Source organism: Passer montanus, unplaced genomic scaffold (genome assembly GCF_014805655.1).
Source record: "Passer montanus isolate IOZ18808 unplaced genomic scaffold, ASM1480565v1 scaffold35, whole genome shotgun sequence".
In the NCBI taxonomy this organism is placed as follows: Eukaryota; Metazoa; Chordata; class Aves; order Passeriformes; family Passeridae; genus Passer; species Passer montanus.
In genome coordinates, this window is record NW_024368263.1 from 2,665,854 (window position 1) to 2,691,612 (window position 25,759).

Sequence of the window (25,759 nt, forward strand, 5' to 3'; positions counted from 1 at the left end):
GCCCTCCATCCACACACAGCCTGGATCCTCGTGTTTCCTGGCCTGGCAGATAAGGCGGCCTTGCTGTTAATCAGGAGGCCTGGAGAATGGGATCAACGCAAGGCAGGCATGCTGCAGAGTTAATCTCCTTTACTCCCTGATGATGGATGGAGCTCATTGCAGACATTAATCAAGTCTGTGAATGTGTTCACCAGGCAAAATGGATTAGACGCTGTGCTGTTGGCAGAGGCACGTCCTGAGTCCCTGGACAGTCCTGAAGGAAGCCCAGCGTGGTGGCAGTGCCAGTCAGGGCCGCAGCACAGTGATGTGGTGTGGGTGACAGGGATTACAGCTGCCAGAGCTCCAGGATTGCCTAGGTGTGTCCCCACTTCTGCTCTGCTGGTGCTGGCTGTGCCTCCCCAGGGGCTCAGGGCTGTGAGGTGGGTTCTGGTCATGGCTGGATGGGGCTCATCCATGGAGCTGCTCTTCTAAACAATGTGCAGAAGGTCCTGGGATGGTTTCAGGGACATTGGAACATCTCCAGTTATGCAGCCCCCAGATCTGCCTGTTACCCAGAGGAGACACAGCTGCCTGTGAAGAGAAGCTCTGGTGGGAATGGAGAAGGAGCATTAGGCAGCAGAAGCCATCTGTGAGTCTCTGGAGACTATGGACTGTCCTGGATAAGCAGGAATAGGATCCACTGTCACATCCCAGCCCTGGCCATGGCTCTGCAGAATCCCTTGTGAAAAGCTCTTTTCTGGTGTGAGATCCTGTTCCACCTGTGAACTGTGCCGCTTTGGACATCACAGATTTGAGGAGTCGTGTCTTGGAAGCAAAGCAAAATGTTTTCAGGCAAGATGAGAAAAATGTTCTTCATCTGCTCCGTACCGGTGTTGGAAGGACCAGCAGTAAGAACAACCCCAAATCCTTGTCTTCCAAAGGCGGAGAAGTTCAAGCCTGAGGAAGCAGAGGGAAATGCCCTGGAAAGTCATGAACTGTACCCCAGGATGTGGATGTCCAGCAGAGCCACCCTGCAGCCCCTGCTCCCCCTTAGGAACGAGCAGCTCGGGGTGTTCCCCGGGCAGCCCTGAGCCCCGACCCGCTGGAGCGCTGCCGGTGGCCCACGCGCTCCCCGCTGCACGGCAGCTGGAGGCTGCAATATCCACTGACAGCCAGCGAGTTGTGGTTTTCTGATGATTAATGACACCTCCCTCCTCATGGGAGCCATTCAGCCTCCACGCAGCTGGATGATAACGGAGCCAGAGCGATGTTTGGGTGTTTCCAGAGAAAAAGGTCCGCGTGCAGGGAGTGCGCTGCTGCAGTTGTCAGTTGGTTCATTCCCCCCACATCAGTCCTAGATGGGGGCTCAGTTTCTGCAGGTAAATGTGCCTGACCTTCATTTCCAGGATGGATGCAAGTGGATGGGGTGGAATCCAAGAGGTTTGTTAACAGACATTTTCTTTCCCCCTTCTGCCTTAAGTGCAAAGCCCAAATGACATCAAAGCAACAGAAAGTCTAATCCCATTTTGAATCAGTGCAAGCACATGCAGCGAATGTTAAACAGGGAATCCGGCTGCAAAAAAAGGGAGGATTATCTTTAATTTCCCGAGTGAGGGACTGAGCAAGGGAGACAGCAAGAAAAGAAAGGCACAAGACCAGAAAGAAGTGACTGTCAGCACAGGGAGGCTGGAGGGGGACGAAGAAGAGGAAGGCAGAGTGAAGAGGGCAGTGTGAACAGCAGCTCACGTGTACCTGGAGGGGTGAGTCTGGAGGGAGCCAGGAACTGGCACGTGGGAAGGAGCCCTATGCCAGCACCTGCCCGAGTTCCCACAGGGATTCAGGGGAAGGATTTGGGTTTGCTGTGCCAGGGCAGGGGTTGGTGCAGGCTGTAATTCCTGGCTTGCACGTGTTCCAGCCAGGGCTCTGGAGCTGCTTTTCAAGGGAGCTCAGAGCTGGACTGCCAGCCCGGAATGATGTAGCAAGGGGTTGGTTACCTGATTACTTCTGTGGGGGGAAACTATTTGTTGCAAAAGATACTACCAGAGCAGAGCTTCCTAAACCACCACTACCTGTCTGGGTTTCTGTAGCTCTTTGCCACCAGCAGGTCCCACCAGCTCTGCTAAGGGCAGCCACTGCTGCATTTCACACTAAGGCTGATGTTCAGCTTCACAGGGCACGAGTTCATGCAGCTGTGTCAGAGTTCTGGCTTGGGTCTGGGATGTATCCTGGCACTGAAGCCCTCCTGGTGGCAGTGGCCAGCTGCAGGCAGCAGCTGTGCTGTGGCATGGCAGGGGATGTCCGGGGCCAAACCAGCCCAAATCTTTGTCTGCCAGAGGCTGGTCTCTGGGAGGGAGCTGTGATCCTCTTCCTCCTCCTTGTGGGCAGTGCATCTCTCTCTTGATCAAGCTCCCTAATTCATCTCCTTGGACTGCTTCCAGCAGCAGCTATTGCCAGGAGGGTGTGTAAGAAGCAATGGAGTAAATACCTACATAAGCACCTTTGTGTCCAGATCCTCTGTCCTGCTCTCACTTTGCCCTCCACACTGGTGCCTGCAAGGTGGAGTGCTGAGCAGGGTGGGAAATGCCTGGCCTGGATTTAATGTGGGACGAGATGGATCCCTGTACAGAAAAGGCTCCGTGGGGACAGGATGTGACTTCTGAGGATGAGGAATGAGACTGAAACTTGCTGGGATGCTTAAGGACATGAGCAAAGCCCAGCAGTGGGACACCCATCACCCCTCAACGCTCAGGGAGCCAGGTGATGTGTGAATAAATGTCAGGAGCTGCAGGAAGGGCTCCTGTGGGTGGCTTTAAATCTGGGCAATAACCTGCTTTCTGGCATGCCTGATTCGGTGCAGGAGAGGTCCTTCCTTGCCCTGCTTCATCCTCAGCCTGCACTCCTCTCCCTGCAGGACGGATCCTGTGGCCCAGCACAGCCTCTGCCATGGGGTGCTGCCCTTGTGCAGGTGCCAGACATCAGCCCTGTGCTGACCCTGAACTGGGGGCGTTTGGACAGTGGTGTCTGCACACCCCTTGCCGTGGGCATCAAACTGCCATCGCTCCCTTGTCTGAGAGGCAGCCCTGGGACTGCAGCAGGGCCTGGGGTCAAGATGGGCACACTTTAAAAAACCAGCACTGAAAGAGAAGCCTGAGCCTCTGCTGAAAGGGGGGAAGTGAATTTCCATCCAGCTGGTTCATAACATACTTTAAATGTTTTGGATGTCTGGTACAGGCCTTCCTTCCCCCTCAATGAGGATGAAATGGCCATGAACTTCCAAGATTTGGTGAGATTTGGGACTGGGAGTCTTGCACTCCAAAATTTGGAGCCATGTCTGTCACAGCCTCACTTGGAGCCAGCACTGGCCATGAAGCTGCTGTGGATACCACTGTGTGTATTGCTTCTGCCAGTGTGGCTGCTTCCACGCTGGGCAGCAAATGCATGTCTTTTGAGTGTTTTACCCCATCTCAAAACAATGTCAGAGCAGAAAGCAGGGGTTTGCACAGCTGCAGGAGCTGTGAGACAAGCCAGGATGAGCTGCAGCCACCCAAGACATGGGCTAACCTAATAAAACTGCTTTGAATTGTTGCATTGAATTAAAACAAAAAAACCAACACCCTCCTTCCTAATACTTCACAATGAGAGGATCGCCGTAGCAGGGACCTCTAGATGGCAACATCGACCTGAGGAGCTGCAAGCAGGACCCAGGGCCCTGCAGAACTGAGCAGCCCGACCCGGCTGGAGCCCCCGGGCCCCTCGGCCAAAGTGGGGAACACAGGTCAGTGCTGTCTTGGGCACCTTTGTGCAGAGGCTGAGGGCAGAGCTGCCCACACAACTGTGCCTGCACCTTGAACCCCCCTAGACTCTAAAACGTCTCGTGCATAGAAGGGGGTGAATTGTTAAAGGACTTTCTCTGCAGTGAAAACTCAGTCAGCACCTGCTCTGCAGGCACGGGGGAATAAATGTCATAGGGGGGGTCTGTCAGCTCTGCAAGGTGGACACGGCTGAAGCCACTGGCAGCTCTTTGTGCTCATGTCACCAACTAGCTGTTCAACCTTCAAGAGTGGCTGGAAAATTGGGATTCACGGGGGGAAATGGGGGCTGCTGCACTCCCTGCAGGCAGGGCCATAGAGGGAAGGTGCTGGGCTTTGGTGCAGTGTCAGGACTGGCAATATGTGGTTAAATGTTTGAAGGTTGCAGTAGAAATTGTTGATTTCTAGTAAACCCCTCCAGTGGCACCCACCATTCCAAAGGCTTGTGTGACACCAGGGATTAAAGTTTGAATTACCCAGCTTTAGCCACTTTGGCTGGGGATGTCAGGGTGCTGTGCCCTTACTATAACAACATGTGCTGGAGGTTGTTGGGGTGAAAAAGTCCTTCCCCTGCCTGAAATGGGACACACATTTTGTACCAAACAGGACCTGGGCTCCTCTTTTGCAAAGTGGGTTTAGTCTGTGCTCAGGGAGCTGCAAAGCTTAATTAAGATCCTTAGAAGGACCAAAGGTGCCACATAAATTCAGGGGATTATTATAAATGTCACTGCGCTTTACAAGCTCTGGAAAAACTCAGAGGAGGAATAACAAGACCTTTCACTTCACAGCCCTTTCTAGCAGGGCTACTTAGAGCTTCGTGCTTCAGCACAGCAGCCATAAAATGTTGACATTTATAATTAGATGTGCATAATAATCTCTTTATTCCCGAGCTGAAAAGACAGGGTGTGTCTGGAGACATCAGTCCCTCCTCCTTGCCAAGGATCCCCCTCATTGGGGCTGCTCATGAAACCATCATTTGGTGAAATGTCTCGGGGGCCTGGTTTGAAGAGGTGTGGGATTTTTGCAACTCCCCCAGGGAGCCATGGGCTGGCCATTTAGTGAATAAAACCAAAGCCTCCGTGTGTTTTTAATCTGATTAGTTGATGATAATCCGGCGGTATCATGCAACAAAAACTGTCCAGCTTTATTAGGCAATCTCTTGTTTTGAAATAACTGCGCTCGAAGGAGCACTTGTCTCTGCTGCTTCTGCTGAAGATTGGCAGAAATGGGTGATTTTTGGTGGTTTTAGTGCTTTGTGAGAGTAGGATTAATTTGGGGCTTGGACAGCTGGGGATCGCTGGATTTTGGTCCCATGGGAGCTATCAGTGGCATTATGCAGCCCCTCTGCCAAAGGGGCTGGGGGCAGAGCAGGCAAAGGGCTGGGGCTGAAAGGGGGCGAGGGCTGGTTCCCAGACCACCGTGTTGCTCCTGGGTCGGTGATGGGGGGCCTCGCCCCGAGGTCCGTCCCGTAGCACCGGGCCGAGCCCGCATCGAGCACTCGCTCGGTCCCGTACGCTGCCCGTGACCGGAGCTCGGTCGATGCCGGCTCGGAGCTGGATTGAGGAGGATGGAGGATTCCCAAGGGAGCCGGCCCCGAACCACCGGCTCGGTCCTGGATGGACAATGGGGAACCTCGCACCAGTTCGGTCCCGAGCCCCGCCGGTCCCGGAGCATCGGTCGCGTACCACGCCGGTCCCGCTCCCCATCGCCGGCACCGGACCGCTCTGTGCGTGCAGCCGGACCCCCTTCCCAGCGAGCCGGTGCCCGGGAGCCCGGGGCAGCCCCGAGGGGGGCGGAGCGGTGCCGGTGCGGCGGGATGGGCGGCCCGGCCCCTGCCCCGCTCGGCGCCGCATCACGGTGAGTGACAGCCGCCCCGGCCCGGCCCCGCCGCACAACCCGCCGGGCTTTTCCAATCAGGCCGGGCCGGGGAGGGATTTCCTGCCGGGACGGGGCCGGCCCGAGCGGGACTTTGCCGAGTGCCGCGCCGCCTGCGAGCCGGGACCCGCGGCTGCGCTCCGGTACCGGCCCCGCTCCCGCTCCGCGCGGCTCGAGAAGTTGCGGCCGGGCCGTGCCGAGCCGGGCTGGGCTGAGCTGGGCTGGGCTGGGCTCGGCACTGCTCGGTGCGCCGCGATCCGGAGCGGCTCCGCACGGCGCGGGCGGGTCCGGTCCGGTGCCGTCGGTTCGGTTCGCCCCGGTGCGGCGGGCTGGGAACGCCGCCAGGTGAGTGGGGCCGGCGGAGCAACTCGCCCCAGGAGCCGCGGAACGGCTCGCCTCGGTGGGGGCAGAGATCCCGGAGGAAGGAGCCGCCCCGCCCGGGGGTCGCGAGGGGGGCCCGGGCGCGGCCGCAGCGAGCGGGGCTGGAGCCTCCCGGGGGAGCCGAGCTGCCCCCAGCGCCCCTCGGGACCCGGCTGGGTGCTTGCAGCTCCTTTGCATCTTTCCTCCGCCACTTACGTAACTGGTTTGGGTTTGTTTGGGGTTTTTTCCCCCCCTTCTTCTCCCTCCTTTTCCCCCCCGGCGCTGCCGTTGGCTGCGGGAATGTTTGGGATACTTTGGTTCTCCAGGTGGATTCCTGGGCTGGAGGCTCCGCTCTGCTCGTGTGGGAGGGATGTTTTGCTGTTGCTTTTCCAGCTTGGAGCGTTTCTCGCATTTTACCTTGGCTGCTCCTCTCCGGGGAGGCTGAGGAGGAGCAGGTCGGCACTCGGAGCTCTCGGTCCCTCCGAGCTGCCCGCTGAGCCCCGCGTGTTCCGCGAGCCCAGGCGGCAGCACCGGGGCCGTTTTCCAAGAGAGCGGGCAGACTTTTCAAATACAAAGTCGTCTCACCGCCTCGCGTTCGCTTCTTGTGAGCGCTCTTGAGGAGCAGCGCAGAGTTGGATGCAGTGCACAGGGTTAAACGAAATAGTTCTGGAGACGGTGAGGCACAGGAGGTTTCGGGAGGGGATTTGTTTGCAACGAGAGGTTAGTCTGAGTCAAGTGGCTGAAACTTTGTTGTAAGGTAGATAAGGTTGTGGAGGTGCCCCAGGACAAGGGGAGGTGACAGCTGACCCCGATGGGCAGCTTCAGTGCTGAGGGATTCATCAGCTAAATGAGCTGTGGGTGGGGGGAGAACCCCCCAGCCTGGTGTGGGAATCACACACCCCCTTGTCCCAGAAGCTAAGCCAGTACCCGAGGATCATCTTTTCATCTGCCCTGTGCTGCTGCACCCTGCAGGAACGCGGGGAAGCCATGAGGTTTATGGGGAGCTGCAGCTCCCGGCTGAGCAGTGTATGCCATGGGATTCTCCTTCTGGTTTTGCCGCCACCCCACCAGGACCTGTCATTGTTGCCTTGTCTCGCCTGTGCTTTCCATGCTCCGAACAGTGACCTCGATTGCTCGGAGGAAGCAACACCCGCTGTTACATAAACTGGAGGGCGAGCACTCTAGGAAGGGAGACTCCACTGAGCCATCAGCTGGTTCTGATGCCGTCTGGATGGGCAGAAGGGAAGTTGTGGGGTGATCTGGCAGTAGCCTTGCAGCTGGCACGGTGTGTGCTCCCTGCTCTCCTGCACGCACGCTCCTCCCCGCTGTCGGAGCAGCCTGCCAGATGCACGGCCCTGAACTAGGAGGGATTTTCTTGCCACACAGTTTGGGCAGCCCGGGTGCAGTGTGGGAGCACAGGCTGGGACGTGTGTAGTGCTTCTGCAGGACCCCATGCCCTCTCCAGGGTACCCTGGCTGGCCAGGATATGGCCTTGATGCTGTTCTGAGCACAGTTGTCTTGCTGAATTACACCCAGCTCCTCTCTGGGGCCAGAGAGAGCTCCTGAACTGTGAAGAAGTGTCTCGGGTCGCAGGGCATTGAGCATCCCGGGAGGTTGGGAGGGTGAGGGTTTATCCTTGCACAGGAGGAGAAGAGTGTGAGGCAGGCTGACCCACTCCCATGGGCTGCAGAGAGCTTTGGCTAAACCTTCCCAGCTCCATTCCTTGTGTGCTGCCACTGGGAAAGGAGAGGGGGAGACGTCGTGTGCCCCAAGCCCTTTGTGCTGCCCTCTGGGAGGACGTGGTGTGTCTGGCCCTGGGAGGGCAGGGAAGGAGCTGTGCCCTGTCCCACTCCGGGGACAGCACCCTCGGGAGGTTTCCTTCACAGGTTCTTCCCTCTCCATTTAATATAGGGATGAGCCAAGTCCCTCCAGGACTAAATATAGTCAAAGTATTCGTTCTTCAGCACGGATACAAAAGCTGTCGCGACGGAGCCGGGAGGTAAATGGCCTTTGGGGGCTGACTCTGCTCTTCCCTCCGCAGGTCCCGGGCTGCCGTGCCGGGGCTCGGCCGTGCACGGGGCTCCCCAGCGTGCCTCCAGCGCCGTCACCGAGAGGAATGCCGAAACCAAGGGGCTAATGAGCACCAGAGAGGGAGGATCTATAACTTCCAGATGGCAACGAGCCCGTAATCCCTTTGGGATGAATTAGGGACTCGTCAACGCAGCAGAGCCTGCTGAAGGGAGCAAAGCACACCACCTCTGGCTCCAGGAATGCTGTGAGAGGCTGAGGGCATCCCAATGCTGCCTGCGCTGGACACCCTGCCCTGAGCTGCTTGGCTTTGTCTCACAGAGCTCTGGTGCTGCTGGGAGCCTGTCCCCGAGCACTGAAGTAATTTTTGTTTTAACTGATTGTATGTTCTCCAACCAAACCCCATCTGGGTCCTGCTGCTCCTGATGCAGAAAGGGACTTCTACCCTTAACAGAAAGACTTCTTCCTTCTGGTTTTTATGCCCTGTGGGATTGTAAAGTGTCTTTCTTCCTGGATTTCATCTCTCATCAAAGTGTGTTTTGAGGAATTAGGGGCTTATTCCCATGGCTTTATAAACCTCTGGGATCTGAGGGTTTCTACATTGCCACTGCTCCCACCTGCCTGCGATGGGGCGTGAGCAGGAGCTGATCCAGGCCGTGAAGAACGGGGACGTACCTGGCGTGCAGAAACTGGTGGCCAAGATCAAGGCGTCCAAGAGCAGTGAGTACCTGGGCAGAGAGCCGTGGGCTCCCTCCCCCTGGCTTGGCACTCCTGCCAGTCCCGGGGTGCAAGTGCTGGCTCTGACCCCCGGCACACGAGTTATGCTGCGGCTGGAGGCGGGAGTGCAAGCACAGCCCGTGCGGATGAATGACTGGGCTGTAAGCAATCCTGCAGCTGAGCTGGGGTTCCCCTTGGGCTCGGGGCCAGGGGCCACTGAGTAGGGATGGATGAAGGGAAGCAGCCGTGGTGGGGGGAAGTGAACCACTTTGGGGGGGACGCTGCTACAAAGGGTCTTTAGCGGTTGCTGCTCACTCCCAGCCGTGTTTATCTTGTGAAAAATTATCATCCCAGCCAGTCGACTGGAACCAATCGTCAAGCCTTGAATTTCAGTCTGGTAATGTTTAACCCTTCAGCAGGGCTGTTTTCTTGCTTGTGCTCTCAGAAAGGTCAGCAGCAAGCAGAGCTTGGAGTGAACAGAGGGCTCGGGGGGGTCCCCAAGGGCACCGGGGTGCTGCAGATGCTGCATGGTGTCTGGAGGAGAAGGGGAGGGTGGAAAGGTAGATGAGATCGTGGCCAGTGCCACGGAGCCCGTGTATGGAGCTGAGCTCCTGGTTGTTTTTCCTGACAAACCAAGAGAAGGAAACTGGGAAAAGTAAATAAAAGGGCTCTGGATGCCATGTCTGGCTGGGGGAAGGTGCACCCTAGCTGCCCAGGCTGTGGGAGTGTGGATACCTCTGCCAGGACTGCTCATCATGGGGGGTCTCATGGGGGTGGGTGGGAAAGCTGAAGGGGAATAAGCTGCTTGGAGGAGAGAGAGAGGAAACTCAGGCAGGAGAAGCTTTAAGGCTTCTTAGGAGCAGCTCAGAGCGGAAGACTGGTGTGGAGAAACCCGAGTGAGGCTGAGGATTATAAACGTGAGGAGGGGATCAGCTCCCCTGGGTCATCTACTGGAAAGCTTTGACTGGGCCAGAACTTTGCAAATCTCAACTGCTGGGCTTTCAGAAGGCTGGAAGGCCCCTCCTCTGCAGAACAGGGGGATCTGGTGCTCCTTCCCTGGGTGAAGGTACTGGGTGCCATTGCCTCTGCTGCTCAGGGTCTGTGCTTGTACAGGATCCCTGAGCTGAACAAGAGCAATCTGTCCATGTGGATGGGTTGAAGGACACCCCCAAGGCAATAAATAACATCAGGACATGAGTGTGGCTTATGCAGCCCCATGCCCTAAGCTGGTGTCCCATGGCCAGGCAGTGTGTGCAGGCTGGGGTGCTCATGGCTCTCCTCCTCCTGCACACCCAGAGGGGTGAAGTCACACTTGTTTTCTCCTGTACCCTCCAGTAACTCTCACCGTTCAATCCTGTCTGTTTTCTCTCTGGAGTCTTCCCCTCCCTGCAGCCGTGGGGCACCCACGTGAACATGTGTGTTTAACTCCCCCGTGCAGCAGCATCAGCAGCTCCCTCGGCATATTTCCATTTTATTCCTTTATAAGGAGGGGCCAAAAACCCTGACCCCTCTAAGGCCACTGCTGCAAGCCTTCAGTGGAGCTCCTGTGCTTGACCTGCTGTGGGGCTTGCCTGGTCCTGGAGGCTCATCCCTAGCATGGAGGGCACCACTGCTCCCCGTCCCTTATGGTTCCCTTGCCCTCTTCTCACCGATGCCATGCGAGCCAAGCATTTGCTGCCTTTGCTCCTCATTAAAGTGCCTTTTCCATATGACAGGCTGAGATGCTGATTTTTATTTTTATTTTATTATATATTTTTTTAAATCCCTCTAAGAGTCCTTCTGCTGTCTCAGTGGATTGGGAGCTCGATCGCTGTGATCAGCCCTCTGGGGCTTCCTGTGCCTAAAAAAGTCACCGCACGTAAGCAAAATCCAAGCGCCAGTCCCGGCAGCGGGAACTTCAGGGACACGTTTAATATTCTCCGTGCGCAGCCTCCTCCCCGCGCAAGCGCCGCCGCACAAGTGGGTCACAGCACCTCTCATTCCAAGGTGGTGGGGCAGGCAGGGACAAGATTTTTGGGGGCAGGAGCCAGGAGGGAAAGGGCAGGCAAGGGCAGTTGTCCTGCCCGCGGGAAGGGGATGTCGGCGCGACACCGTGGTCACTCCTGCAGCCAGGGAGGGGGTTCTGGTCTGGGAGAGCTGATCTGCTCCAGCCATGCTTTGCTGAGGTTCCCTGGCAATGGAAACATCCCTCTTTTTATTTTCCTTCTCCCTCTCCCCTCCCCTCTGCCTCGGGAGCGTTGCAGAGTTTAATTGAAATTGTTAAACGACCCATCACGGCTTTGGCCTCTCTCCCCCGCGATCAATCACGTCCCTGGGCTGCTGCCCTCGCCAACAATGCACCAGTTGGCCCGGCCAGGGCCAGCATCAAGGGGTTGGGGCTCCCGGGGGAGGTGAGAGGCAGAGCCCCCCTGGCCAGGGATCACTGGGGCAACAGCTTCTGGAGCTGGACAGAGCCCGGCAAAGTTTGGGTGTCCCCATCCCTGAATGCAGGATCCAGGGACAGGGGATGGGGGGATGCCAGGGTGATGCTGGGAGAGGGGGAGCCCCTGTGATAGCGGGGGGCTGGAGGAGCTGTGAAAGGTGATGGAAGCTGGACTCACTGTTTGCCTTCCTCAAGGGAGTGGTGAAGGTTTTTGTTTAAACGCATGCAAAGTACAAAGAAAGGGCAGCAGCTGAGCAAACTGGTGTGAAACTCTCAAGGAGAGGGAGCAAAGCCCTGCTGGGGTTCAGCTGCTGCCTTGAGGAGGTTCAGTCAGCCACTTGCCCCATTTCACCAGCCATGTTGGTGCTTTCCAGACTTTAAATATTAAGGACTGGGGTGGGCTCATGGGACATGGCTGTGTTTGGGCCATGACCTAGCAAGTCGTTAAATGCTAGCAAAGCTTGCGGAGGGGTCTTGGCTTTATCTCCACGCCTGTGTTGGAGCCTCTCACCACTGTGCCCCAGCAGCACAAAGCATGTTAAGGTTTTCTCAAGAGCTGTGCCAGCCCTCAGATGCTGCTGCCACCATCCAGTTTGGCAGGAGAAAGGCAATGTTGCTCCGCGTGCTGTGAGACTGTAGCAGGCAGATGTGGGATAACTCACTCCTTCTCTCCCCCTTGAATTTCCTCCTAATCCCTAGTAGCTGTATCAGCTTAAGCCTCAAAGCATGAGGTTTAATATCTCTCCTGTGATTTGTTAGCATTTGCCACCGGCGCTCTGTGTCCTGCAGAAACATCCGCCCTCCTTTTATGACCTGCTGGGAATCCTGCTTCTCCCAACAGCAGCAGGTCTGTAGTTGTTTGGGGAAGAAGTTGCTCCTTTTTTGCAATCTGGGAGTTATTTTGTAATGGTGTTGGATGTGCCTTTGTGCCAGGCAGCAAACCCAGTGTGCCATCCCCCCTTACAGAGGAGGACTACCCTCTATCCTCCTCTTTGCTGCTGCTACTGAGCGAGGCTTGTTCCAAACCCTCGGGTACTCCAGGTGCTATTCCTGGTCTGGCTGGAGGGCAAAGCTCAGACTGGCCTTGGGCAGGATCCTTATCGTGTCAGGCTCTGTTACACCTGATGGCTTTCCCTGGTGGCAGGGGTGCCTGGGCACCTTTCCTGCTCCACTCCTGCCCTGGGCAGTGCAGGCGGCTGGACCCAGCCCTGCCACCGAGCACAAGTGTGGCTCTGGCCACATCCCCTGAAGCCCAAGTTGTGAGGACGAGTTCCCAAAGCGTCCTTGGCTGTGTCCTCCCCTCCTCTCCCCGCATGCTGTAGGTCTGACGGGCTGGACCGGCTCCGCAGCCGCGCTCTGACTTGGAAAGGCTGTGGGCACGCCTGCGGAGAGACGCTGAGAAACTCTGCCGAAACGGGCAAAACTCCCTCTTCCTCCGGGACTGAGCCAGGAGCGGGGCGAGGCGCCGTGCCTGGGGAGCCGGGCTGGCCGTGGCCTTGTGCCGGGGACCCCACCACCCCACAGCAAGCCCAGACCTGCTCCTGAGCCAGCCTGCGGTGGGAGCGGGAGAAAAGAGCCTTCAAAGGCTCTGGAGAGTGCAGCAGCCATGGGGCTGGATGGTGGTGGGGCTGCAGCTCCATGGCAAGGTGGGGACAATCCTTTCTTCTTCCTCCTGTGCCTCCCGACCTCCCTGGAAGAGGGGGGTTCTCCTCTGGTAGCCTGATGTTTGCTGGGTGGGTTTTTCCATCCACATCCTGGTGTTCCCACCTCTCTAGCTGGGAAGGAAAAGCCCCACACAGGCAGTGGAAGGAGTGAAGGGACAGTTGGTTTCCAAAGCTGGGCTCCAACGGGTGTTGTGTTTGGAAAGGGGCCCGGCTGCCACTGGAGTGCCTGGAGCCAGGGAAAGAGTCGCTGTGCCAGTGCAGGAGATAAGGCACAAGCAAATGGTATCACACAGGGAGATGGAGGAGCCTGTGCTGGCCATTGGCTGGCCCAGCCCCTGCCCCTCTGCACCCCATTTCCCTGTGTTCACAGCTCCACATCTCCCCCTGTCCCAGGTCTGTATTTCTGTCCTCAGCCTTTGGACACCCATTGGCAGGCAGCCTGTGGTCCCTGCTGTCAGCCTGGGCCACTGCAGCTGACTTTTTCTTGTCTCTGCAAAAGAGTGAGGGGAAAACCAGGCTAACCCTTCTGGGGAAGGTGATGAATGTGGAGACTTTTGAGCCTGCTCCAGGCCATTCTGCCATCCTTTGGAGATGGCCAGACAGCACTGGGGTATGCAAGGAATATGGGAACTCCTGGAAATGTGGAGGTCTCTTAGGGCCATGGATGGAGCCAGGCTGGCAGCCATCCCCATTGTCAGGCAGGAGGCTGACGTTTGGGACAGGAGGGGAATTTCCATCCCTTGGGCATTTCCTGGTGACTCAGCCCAGACCGGGGGGCTCAGCTGCCCCTTTCCAAGGGCTGCAGAGGCCGTTTTGCCTGTCTGACCCAGAAACACATGATAATTCAGATGACAACAGCTCGAAGGCAGACAGGGAGGGCAGCCCTGAGCCCTGGGACACCGTGTGCCCGGCTGCCAGCAGCACACGGGCACGGTAACCGGGACAGTGCTCCCCTGGGCTGCAGAGAAGGGGACGTGGCAAGGACACTGCCAGCACCAGCATTCCATCCTCTGGCTTGGCTGGTTCCAGGAGGGAGTTGGTGGACCACGAAAATGACCAGCATCACTTTCTGCCACCTCTCTGTCAGGATCCCAGTGCCACAAAGAGGTTTTTCTGGGAAAGTGGGAGGTGAATTGTTGGATCTCAGTGGTGATGGACTGCATGTAAGATGGTTTCCTGCTGGAAATGGATGCTTCCACCAGCATTGCTCCGGCAAGAGTTAAAAGCGGGGTTGGATGCCGTGCGTGTATGTGTGCATGCACGCGCCCTGCTTTGTTTTTAAAAGCGCCTCGGCTGTCCTGGATCCCCGCCAGACCCGGGGCCTGCCGCTGGCAAAAACTCCGGCAAAGGAGTATGAAAGGGGCAAGAAACTAAATAACAATAAACCACCTTTTTTTTTTTCCCGGCTGAGTGAGAGGGTGGGGAGGAGCTGCAAGCATTCTGGCTCCCCCTAAATCCCATCCTGGCTTCCCCAAAAAAATCGTGCCTGGGATGGAGAGGGAGGGATCTGTTTGAACCTTGGGGCTGTAATATCACCCAAGCCTTGCCGAGGTGTCATGGTGAGTCACAGACCTGTCTGGAGATGCCCAAACTGCTTGGAAATGGCTCTGTTGGTATGATCTCTACCCTCCCAGGGAAGGAAGGGCTGGATACTCTGGCCCATCCCTCGCTCCTGCGGGATGCTGCCCAGGGTAGGTGCACAGCCACCCCGAGCCGTTTGCAACCCCAGGGAGAAAGGCCGGAGCTGCAAGCAGGGAGCAGGGCTGTGATGGGTGAGATAAGGGAGCAGGGGGAGCCTGCGTGAGGCAGGTATGCAGCTCCTGCAGCCTCCCAGGCCTGGTGCAACACGTCCGGCTGCGCTTCCGCCAAGCGCTGCCAGCGCCGCTCCCCGCGGGCCCGGCCAAGGCTGTGCAGGGAGCACAGCCCCCAGCACTGCTGCCATGCCCAGACCCCTGCCCGTCCTCCCCGGTGCCATCCCAGGAGCTGGCTCTGGCTCGGCCGCCTGAGGTGGGCGGCTGCGCTGGGAGGGGTGAAAACTCCTGGGGTTTCGTAATGCTGGGCACGGCTGGTTGTGTAAGGCCCTGTCTGCTTGGAAGGGAGTTGGCGAGCGTGGCAAGGACATCTGGTGCCTGTCACTGAGGTGTCCCCAGCAGCGAGGTTGGCTCAGGCTCTGTCACCCACTCTGCAGGTGCCTCTTGCACCCATAGGACATCTATCCCAGGGGCTGCCTGCCTCACTCTTCCCCTCCAGCAGCCCCTTGTGGGGCATTGCTTTGTTTCTTTGCCAGGACAGGCGTGGATAAGCCTGAAGGGGGTTTCCAGCTGGAGGTGAACTGGATGCAAATAGCAGTATGGAGACTGGGGATTGGGAGCCCCACCAATCTTCCCCTTCCATGGGTGTCCTCTCTCCCTGGGCAGGACACCCAGCTCACAGCCTGTGCAGCCCCTCAGGGATCTGGCATGTGTCCCTACCATGGCAAGGCCACGTGTGAACCACTGGTCTCAGTGGCCTCCAAAGAGGGCCAGAGTCCTTCCTGGTGGCTAATCATTGCCTACACAGGAAACATGGGGACACGGTCACTCGGGCCAGCAGTGTGGTGTCCAGCACAGCCATGGTCCAGGGATTGCTCTGGGCTGCAACCCAGGCTGCTCTGATTGGTCTGAAGCAGCTCTGGTTTGGTTTTGTGGGGCTGACACAGATGGGAAGGGCTTCATGAGCCCTCCTGGCTTCCCTGAATCAGTACCTGCTAATCCTGCTGGCTTAAAAAGAAGGGAGACACTCCTTAGAGGGAAGGAGGTTCCTGCACAGAATGAGGTTCTGCCTCTGACCCTGCTCTGTGTCTCCAAACCTCAAGAGCTAGTTAAGCATTGGGAGAGCCCTCAGTTTCCTGCTCAACAGTGTCAAGGTGCAGGCAACTCCCTGTCTTGGAGCATCTGTCCCATTAGTTATATTTAGCAGCACATGGGTATCCTGGAGCTGCTTCTCTGTTCCTTTCAACCCAAACTAGGTGTGGATGAGCAAGTGTCCTGCTCCGAGTCCCTAAAGTCATGACTCTGTCCCACTGCAGCCTGCTCCAAATGCCTGTGGCTTTGTGAGACTGAATTCACACCAGGTGAGCAGTCCTGGATGAGCATCTACTCCCAGGAGCAGTGCAGGTGGGTGCCTCTTCTCAGAACCAGCTGGGTACAGCCCAGACCCTGGAACAGGGACCAGCGTGTGGCCATCAGCCCCCTGTGCCCACACATGTTGCTGGCTGTGTTTGCAAAAACACTGCCTCGTTTTCCAGGAAGGGATGAGGCTCCCAGGGCTAGTTGGCTCTCCCAGTGCTTTCCCAGACGGATTGCCACTGCTCAGAAAGCTGTTCCCTGCCAAGCCTGGGGATGGAGCAACCCGCCATGGTCTCATGGCCAGGGTAGGGGGCATTGGATGCCACAGGAGGGGTGGCACAGAGCAAGCAGTGGTGCCTTTTCCTACAAAAAGGAGCAGATGGAGGCAGGAGGGTCCCATTTTACCCTGTGCTCCTCCACGTTCTCCCCAGACCCGCCCTGGGATGCTGCGGGGCAGCAGGTGGGGTTTCAGGGCTTGCTCCCACGTCCTGCCTGCGCCGCCAAGTCGGGCTTGCCGGGGCCGTTCCCGACACGCACCCGCCGTGCTAGGAAGGCGTAAACAGATCGGGTTCCCGGCAGGGGTCCAGGGAGCAGGCAGGCCTTGGCTTGTGTCCCACCGCTGCTCCATCGGGGTGGGGTGTGGGGAGCGCCCAGGCAGGGCTGGGGTGGAGGGGGCTGACCTGGCAGGTGGTCCCTGTGGGCAGTGGAGCCCCTGTGGGAAGCTGGGCATGACATTGGTCTGACAAGGAGCCAAGGATGTTGCCTGTGCCTCTGTTTACCTCTGGTGCTGAGGTGGGCCTGTTCTTTGGGGGTGGGAGGTGTTGATGTACTGTTCCCAAACCCTTTCTGATCCCTTTATGGGGAGCTGCTGACCAGAGCTCACCCCGTGGACTGGGGGTCTTCAGATGCAGCTCCTTTTCTGTTTGAGTTGCATTGTGATTCCTCAGATCCAGCTCCTTCTTTTCTATTGGAGTTGTATTGTGATGCCTTTGACCTTGCTGTAACTAACTCAGCCCTTGTCCCTTCCAAGGTATATGGGGGGATGGGGCTGCTCTGTGTTGCCTTTGTCCCCAGCTGGTCCCCAAGCAGCTGCTGCCCGGCTCTGGCGTCCGGGCCGGGCAATGGGAGGAACCCGCTGCCCTCCCTGCCGGCCCTGGAGCAGCTGGGATGAGGGGAGGGGGTCAGGCACGCAGTGCCCAGAATAACTCAGCAGTCACCAAGGGCCCCAGAGGGGTGGGAGGGTGGGTGTGGGGTCCTGGGGCGGGTTCCTGCTTCCAGAACAGGGTGATGCTTCTCCCCAGGACACAAACTGTCCCTAACTGCTAAGTGATTGCTGCTTCCATGTGGGGACATGCAGGGTGGTGCAGGACATCCTGGTCATGTAGCTGTCATGTCCCTCTCCTGTCCACTGCAGATGGAGCCCCGTGGTAGACCAGGATCCCAGGCAAATCCTTCACTGCCACAGCTGCATGAAAATATCCCAATCCAGCTAAGGCAGGGGGCAAGATTTTGGCGATGGCTTCTCCCACTTTGGAAGGGTCCAGCCAGAAATGCAGGCAGGCAGTCAGAGGGTCTGATCCATCTGGGAAAGAAGCTCTCACTCTGGGCATGGACAACACCATGCCACGGGATGCTGTTAAAAGGACAGCACTTTTCCCTGCCTTGGGAGGTAAGGGAGAGAGTGGCAATAGGACCATCTCTCTAAGCTTGCTTGTCCCAGACTGGAGAGAGCTTGGCCTGTGCCTGCTAGTGATGGACCCATCCCTCTCCCATTCCCACTTGCCAGCAGCATGGAGCAGCCAGTCAGTTCTCATGAGTTTTGGCAGGTGACCTTTGCACAGGGAAGGGAACAGCAAGGTGCCCTGTGTGCCCTCACCATCACTGGAGGAGGGATTTGGAGAGGGATGCCTCCCATCCATCATGGCTTGGGAGCTGAGTGGCCACTGCTGAGTGAGATCCTTACGCTCTTTCCCAATGCAGATGCCACAAATGGCTGCAGCACCATGGAATCTGCAGGGGCAGTCACTCAACCAGCATCCCTTGAGACTCGCAGGAACCAGAGGCCACATTTTTGCTCTGTCCCAGAGGGAAGGAGACATTTTGCTGAAGCTGCTGAAATCCAGGCTGCAGTTCACAGGGAGCTGGACAGTGCAGGCATCACTTGCTGGAAGGAAGCTTTAGGAAGCTGAGCCCCTTATTTCAGTTTGGCCATAGAGAATATACTCAGCAGCCCTCCAGAAGTGGAAATCCTTGGTTCTTAGGAAAACCCAGTTCCCAGGCAGCAGCTGCCATGTCCCTGCACAGCCCAGGCTGTGCCTGTCCCAGGGGACCCCGCGGCACGTCCCTGAGCGGGGCTGGCGGCAGCAGCGGCTCGCAGGGTCAGAGTTGAGGAAAGGCATCCGCAAGGTATTTTTAACCGTGTGACTCCAAACTGGCCGCCAGCAGCCGTCTGAGGTTGGTCCCGGGCTGCCGACAGCTGATTGCCCACGGGCTGCTGGCGAGGGGGGAGTTTTGAGTAAAATTCAGTTCCCAGCCGTGTCGCAGCCTTGGGAAGGAGTGACGGCACTTGAACCATCGACCTTCTGGGTGACCTCGAGCGAACAGCTTCACCTCCCGCTGCCTCCCCTCCCATCCTGTGTGTGCCTTGCCCAGATTAGCGCAGCCAGGGTGGGGACAGCCGCTCCAGGTGCACGGCAGCTTCCCTGGGGCCAAAGGAGGAGGATGTCACAGGATTTCCAGCCTCCGCATCGCTGTGTGCTTTGAGTACTGGCTCCACCGGCTGGAGCAGCTCCTGGGTGCCAAGCTGCCATGTGCGGGCACGGGGCTGGCACTGATGGCAGCATGGTGCCATAGGGCTGTGGCAGCCCAGTCCTCCAGCCTCAGCCTTGCCCTGCTTCCCCTGGAAGCTGCATGGTTGCTGCAACCTCCAAACTTGGATCCTTGGATCCTTGGATCCTTGTTTCGCTCCCTTGAGCCCACAGGGTTTTGCTGGCCACTGTTGGCTGCTCTAATTTTTATCTGGGGCTCATTGTTAGAACCATAAAATAAATAGGTACGTGCTGCTCTGGAGCGTCAAACCCCTCCAGGTGTAGGTGGGTTGCTGCGTCCCTGCTCGCCCTCCCTAATTAACTGTTGCTCAGCTAATCCAGACTTACTGACCTGCCCTAATCTTCCCATGCAAGGCCAGCCCTTCACTGCTGGCTCCTGTCACTCACCTCTCATGTTCCCTGTGAGCCTCTCTCATGTTCACAGCCCTGGGTATGTGATGGACAATGGGACCCCAGAATACATGGTGGGAGATGGTACCCTGGGAAGCAGCATCCCCCCACGCAGGCTGCCGAGGTTGCTTTCCTGACCAGCAGGTCCCTCTGTGCCCACGCTCACACTGCTCCTCTCACCGTCCCCCCAATGAGCCTCTCTCATGTTCACAGCCTGGGTATGTGATGGACAATGGGACAATGGGACCCCAGAATACATGGTGAGAGATGGTACCCTGGGAAGCAGCATCCCCCCACGCAGGCTGCCGAGGTTGCTTTCCTGACCAGCAGGTCCCTCTGTGCCCACGCTCACACTGCTCCTCTCACCGTCCCCCCACATCCTGCTTCCTCTCTTTCTTCCTCCCATTGACCTGCTGCCGGTTGGATTATTTCTCCCCCAGATGCTGCAATCTGCATTTTTCCCAGGTTGAATCTGCCTGGGTTTGTTCTCTTAATCTCTCTAAGTCCTTTTTGTGTTATTTCTGCCCTTGTCAATCTGTGGCACATCCACCACAGATTATGTTAATGCACCATTTACTGGGTAAGGCATTATGACAACACTCAGAGTGTCTGTAGGTGCAGCCTCTTTGCCAGGGTATCTGAGATAGCCCTTCCTTGGCTTCCAGGGAACCAGCTGGACATGAGCTAAGGTGCATTGTTAATGCTGGAGCTGATGCTCTGCTGGTCCCCGTGTCCCTGTCCATGTTGGCCCCATGGTGTGCCTGCTGCAGGTTCAGGCAGTGCTGGCACTTGGCCGTTGGCCCCCACCGCTATCGGCCCATCTCTTCCCGCTCAGGAGGCGTCCTGTCCTTTCGGAAGGATGGGGGAAATGGAAAAGGCTCCACCTCTTCCCTGGGCAAATACAGCTCCTCTGAGTTCATATCCTGGAGAGCGGAATAGCCAGGTCCCAGCAGGAACGGTGACTTCACCTCCCGGTAACGCGTTTCCCCGGCCAGCTGGGAAAGGAGCCCTTGTATCTCCGAAGGAGCCGCCTGCCTTCCCCCACCCGAAGCCTTTCCCAGCTGTTTCCATCCTGGATGGGGCTGGGGGATGCAATTTCAGCTCTGTGTTGAAGGGGTGTTACCGCTTCTCCTGGCCAGGGGAGCTGGGCTGGGCTGCATCACTTGGGGGTAGGCAGCCACTCTAAACTCACAAATTATTGTGGAGAAGAGGAGCAAGCACCATCCATCTCACCCCATCTGAATTCCTTCTGAAACTCAGAGCAGGAGTATGTGTTTGGCTTTTGCAAGGGTTCAATCCAGCCCCAAAGGATTCCTGTGATGCTCTTTTACCTGCTTGGCGTTTGTCCCCTCTGTCCCCTGTGGCCATCAAACCTTGGGGTCGAGAGCTGAGAGCTGCACCTTCTTCCCAGCTGTGTGGATGGAGACAGGGTTTCCGATTCTGCTTTTCCTTTCATTGTTCTGGGAGCCTTCACTTTGAACAAACTGCCTGTTTTTTCCTGCTTTGCATGTGAGGGGAAGCAGCAAGGGGGAATTGGGGGTTTGGATGGGGGTCCTGGAGTAGCTGGGCTGGGAGTGAGTAATCAATGTCTGTGCTGTGTGGGGATGCTGCCCAATGTCTCACCTGCTGCCAGCCTCTTAAAAAAACCTTAAAAGCCTGATTTACCCTGGAAAAAATATTCCCAGCCTTCTCTAAAGAAGGAAAAAGGCTCCCAGTTGACTCCATGGTCCTGTTGCCCTATCCCTCTTTGCCTGTGGTGGGCCTCCAGCCCAGCCCAGGATGGAAAGCAGATCCCTCAACCTCTCAAACTCCCCTGCCTTTGCCATCACCTGCCTTCACTATCATCCACCATCGTATCTGAACCTGTTGCAGGACAGTACTGCTCAAAGAAGGAAGGAGGCCAAGCTGCCAGAGGAGACTCTGACATGCCATCAGCAGAGACAAGTTGGTGACAGGAACAGCTTGGGCTCTGCGTGGCTGTAAGCCCTAAGATTTGGGGCTCCAGCCAGGGGTAAAAATGGTGACTTGTGTTGAGGTTAGAAATGAGCATTAGGTGCAGGGATACTCCTAGCACAGGGATGCTGTGTCCAACCTCAGGATGTTGTGAGAAACTGTCCAGAGCTCAGCTCCTAGAAGGTTATTGCACTTGCTGGGGTTATTCCAGGCTGCTGAAACCAGGAGCAGGGCTTGGTGTGACAGCCATCCTGCAGTCTGTGCAATCTCAGAGCAGGCAGGGCCCTGGTCTGGTCCTGGGCTTGGTAGGTTTCTCAAGGGGTGAAAATGCCAGTTACTCTTGAGTAGTTGCCAAATGTTGGTGTAGGGTCAGTAAGGGGCTCCCAGCTGCTCTCACATCACTGCCATTTGCCCTCTGCTGATGGGATTCCACCTCCTTGATTGCAGCCTCCACATCCCTGCCAGTTAACCCAGTGGCTTTGCCCCAGTCACACCAACCCCACAGTGCCTGGCTTGGCAAGGGGCCTGTTTGTCAGCCTTGGTGGAGAGCCCATCCTCAGTGATGCTGCAGAGCCTCAAACCTGGCACAGGCTCTTTGTGGGCAGCAAGGCACCCCTGGGCTTTGGACACCTGAGGCATTTGGACAGCCATGGCATTTGGGCACAGGGATGGGTGCTCAGCCAGATTCACCGACCATCACCACGGAGGAATTAGGGGAGCTGGGCACAGCACTGGGCTCAGTGTTTGGGGTGCAGCTGGTGGCTGTAGTAGAGAGCTGGGTTCAGGAGCCCTTGGCTCTCTCCCAGCCTCTGTTCTGAGCTGGCTGGGCAGCTTTGGTTGAATTTCTTAACATCTCTGTGGCTGAGCTCCTTCCCTATCGAAGAATCTCCTGAATGTATTGGGAAACTGCTGCTGAAGCAGCCAGGCTGCTGGGAGGCTGCGCCGGGAGGAGCCGGCTGTGGGTGGCCACAGCAGACATGCCTGTGGACAGAGAGGTGACAGGGAAGGGTGATTCCTGCGGAAGAGGGATGGACGTCACCTCTTTGGGTCTTGGTTTTGGCCAAGATGGTGAGTCTGTCCTGAGCCCTGGCATGAACCCATTGTGTGCTGAGGCAGGGCCACCCCGGGCCAGCACAGGGCAGGTTGGGTGAAGCTGCCACCTCCTGCCACCTCCGCCTCCAGCTCCAGAGGTTGCCACTGCCATTGGAGACGGCTGCTGCTCTGCAGGATAGCAGCTGATTAGCTCCTCCAGCTCGTTTATTGGCTTACCTGGTGACAGTCCCCAGGTGGATTCCATTTTCCCAAGAGGGTATGTGCATGTATTTGGTGTTCAAAGCACACTGTCCCTCTCCCACTGCCCAGGGAAGCAGAATGGTGTTCCTGCAGTGCCCTTGCAGGGCTTTCCTGCATGCAGGGTACTTGTAGCAAGCAGTGTAGGGGTGCTCAGGACTGGATGTTCAGGGATGCTCATGGTACAGGGACACTCAGGGTTGATGCTGTGGTTAGCAGTACAGGGATGTTCATGAGACTGGGATGCTCGGACCTGCAGCACAGGGATACTTGCAGCCAGCAGTGTGGGGATGTGATTTCCCAGGACGAGAGGATGGGATGAGAGTCTGTGACACAGGACCAGCAGAAAGGGTTGTTTTTTCTGGCAAGAAGGTGGATCTCCAGTTACAGATTTGTGTGTTGTCATGATCAGCAACAAAGCCTTGCAAGTGGTGGAGCTCTGCTGTGGCTGCTGGACAAAACCGGCAGGGGTTCACAGCACGGAAACCTTCCTTCTGGAGCCTGACTGCCGTGTGAGAGCCGGGCAGGAGCCTCCAAAGGGCAGGACTCCACAGGACATTCGGGCATTTCCTTCCCCAGCCAAACCCAGGCGAGCACGTGTCACCGCTTCCCAAGGAGCGCTCCGGAGGGGTTGTGTCGGTCTCTAGGAGCTCGGGGTGAAGCTCACGGGTGTCCCCGCAGCAGCGAGCTCCCCGTCGGAGGGCAGCGGGTGACTCAGGGTGCCCGGTCCGCTGGCACAGGGGAGCTGGGCCGGGCGAGGGCTTGCCTGGCTCCACTCAGCCGGCACAGCCGGCGCCAGGCGAGTGCCCCGGGGGGGTAAATACGGGTTTGTGCCGGGCCGGCTGCCAGCGCGGCGGGTGAGGTGCCCGCGCCGGCCGGCCGCTCCCCTGGTGCCCCCCGCACCCACGAGCAGCCCAGCCTGGCATCCCTGCCACAGGAGTGCATCCCGCGGGGAAACTGAGGCACAGGCGAAGGGAATGTGCCGTGCGGGGCTGTGCCTCAGCGCGGATCCAGAGGCCAAGGGCCGGAGCCAGGCTGTGCCAGGGCTGAGGGTCCCGGCCCCGTCTGGTGCTGGGCGGCCGCGCTGCCTTCGCCACGGCCGGCGGCCGGCCCGACATTTGTAAGCAATTTGCCGGAGCGTTCCGGAGGTGCTTCCCGCTGCCGCTTGGCAGCCAGACGCCGCACAGAAGCTCGCCGGCTCCCTCGAGGCCTCGCTGAGGCCCGGCCCTGCGCTGCGGAGCCTCGCCTTGTCCGGGCAGGCGGCGGGGAGCGCGGCGGGCCGGGCGGGGAGCCTGGCGGGACCCCTCACGGGGGTCGCGCTGGGGGAACCCGCGGCTGGGGTTAACCCTTGGGGTGCACCAAGCTGGGTTTTCCCTGGAAATAAACAACACCTTCAGGGTGTCTTGTGTTTCAGCGCTGGGTCCATGTTCTGGGTTCGTTCTCCCAGGATATGAGTGTGCTCCTGGTGGGGAATGGGGGTTGCGGGTCAGGCCTGAGAGTGCCCCTGCCCCAGTGCCAACCAGGGGGGGTGATGATGTGGCTGGGAAGGATCTGGCCACGCCATCCCAGTGCTGTGGCTGGATTTACCCTGCAGCCCTTTCCCAGCCCCGCTCTGCAGCCCCCCTGCAGCCCTGGCCAGTGTGGGAGGGCTGTGGGATTGGGAGCAGCTTGGCCCAGCCTCTGCTGAGCTCCAGAACATCTGTGTGGAAAAGGATGGGCAGCCTGGGCACAAATGGGGAGAGAGAACCAAGGGGCTGAAGCAATGTGGGGAAAACCCGGGGAATTGGTCAAAAGGAGCACATGGATGGAATGAGGAAGGGGAATGCAGGGAGATGTCCCATCAGCTGCCTTCCTGTCGCCAGGTCCCTGGAGTTTGAGGCTGTGCAGCAGGATGGCACTGGTGGAGGGGTCCCAGTTGCCTGGCTGTGCTCTGCTTCCCCTCCATTCCTCTCCCGTGCTTTTATGCTGGGGTGCCAAGACACTTTCCCACTCACACTTCACCTTCCAGCCTTGCTGCAAACTCTCCAGCTCTCCAAGGAGCAATTTACCTAGCTGCAAACCAGGGATGCTTTTCATCTCTGCCCAAGGTGGATCCAAGCATTTAGGAATACCCCCAAAGGGAATGCTGCTCCTGGCTCTGCTATTTGTGACCTGCAGCTTTCTCAGCCACCCGCACCATGTCCGTGTGGTCCTGGCCTGGCTGGGCTGCTGGAGCAGAGAACGAATTTGAGGAATGTTGCTCAGGGAGATGTGGGTGCTGACAGCTGCCTGGGACACCCACCGTGTCCTGGGACAATCCCAGCCCTGCTTACTGGACCCCACTGGCCAGCTCAGTCCCCTTGGAGGTGGGAACACCCATCATGTCCTGGGACAATCTGCTTACTGGACCCCACTGGCCAGCTCAGTCCCCTTGGAGGTGGGGTTAGGGGTAGGATTTTTGGGTGAACTGTCCTTCTTCAAACAGTGGGTGTTGTTCAACTCCAGGACCAGCCAGGGGCTGTGGGATGTTTCTGCCTCTTTTGGAGGTGCTGGTGCTCACTGGGCATCTCCATCCAGCCCATCTCTTTTCCCAGCATTGCACTTCTCATGGTCATCATTGAGGGTCTGCCCCTCCTGCCCTGAGTAAGGACCCCTCTTCCTCCCCTTCTTTTTCCTTCCTTTCCCAACCCTTTTCCAGTGGCAGTTTTCAGCTGCAGATGGTGGGAGCAATCCCAGTGGTTATGGTTCTCCAGGACTTGGACCAGAAGTGACCAATTTTACAAGTGAAATGTTATTTTTTCCTGGATGCTGAGGTCCTTGATGAAGACCCCATGTCCTGAGCTCTTGGGGCTGGGAGGGAGAAGTGAGAGCTCTGCTGAGTGATGGCTTTGGGAGCCAGTTCCTTTGGGAAGGTCTCTTGGATTGGTGGCTGAGGCTCAAAAACAAACAGTCCCTGGAAGAGGTAATTAGGGTGATCCTGTCCTGATCCCCTCAGCTGTGGTGAGGAGTCACGAGTCCTTCACCAGCAGCCACTCCAAGCCCATTTTGTGTTAATTAGGCTGTTTACAAAACACTGTAAATTGCAGTAATGAACACCCCGGTCCTTGGTTTCCTTTAATTATCCATTTGCATGATGAATGAGCCAGGCCCCCTTCAGCTTTTCTTTTCCAGCAGAGGAGTCACACAGCCCAGTATGGCTTATGGGATCTGCCATGCAAGGTGGGCAGAGACCTTGGGAGAGAGAGAGAAGAGAAGGGAATTGAGGAGGAGAAGGAGAGGAATCTTCAGCCCCAGAGATCTACCTGGCTGCGAGGAAGAGGGCTCCTTCCCCAAGACCCCCCACAGCCAAGTGGGGTTT

At 57.6% G+C, this 25,759-nt stretch overlaps 1 protein-coding gene across 4 annotated transcripts in view; it reads left to right on the plus strand.

The window, feature by feature from the left end:
* The first annotated feature begins 5,727 nt into the window (after positions 1-5,727).
* CASKIN2 (CASK interacting protein 2) overlaps positions 5,728-25,759 on the plus strand; it is a 34,029-nt gene continuing 13,997 nt past the window's right edge. For 2 of the 4 annotated variants that reach the window (XM_039716226.1, XM_039716229.1), the window contains exons 1-2: positions 5,730-6,008; positions 8,065-8,771. In XM_039716226.1, coding sequence (XP_039572160.1) covers positions 8,678-8,771 — 94 coding nt within the window. In that variant the 5' untranslated portion in view covers positions 5,730-6,008; positions 8,065-8,677. Of the gene's footprint in view, positions 6,009-8,064; positions 8,772-25,759 lie in introns of all 4 variants that reach the window. The other 2 variants (XM_039716225.1, XM_039716227.1) reach the window with 2 other exon arrangements.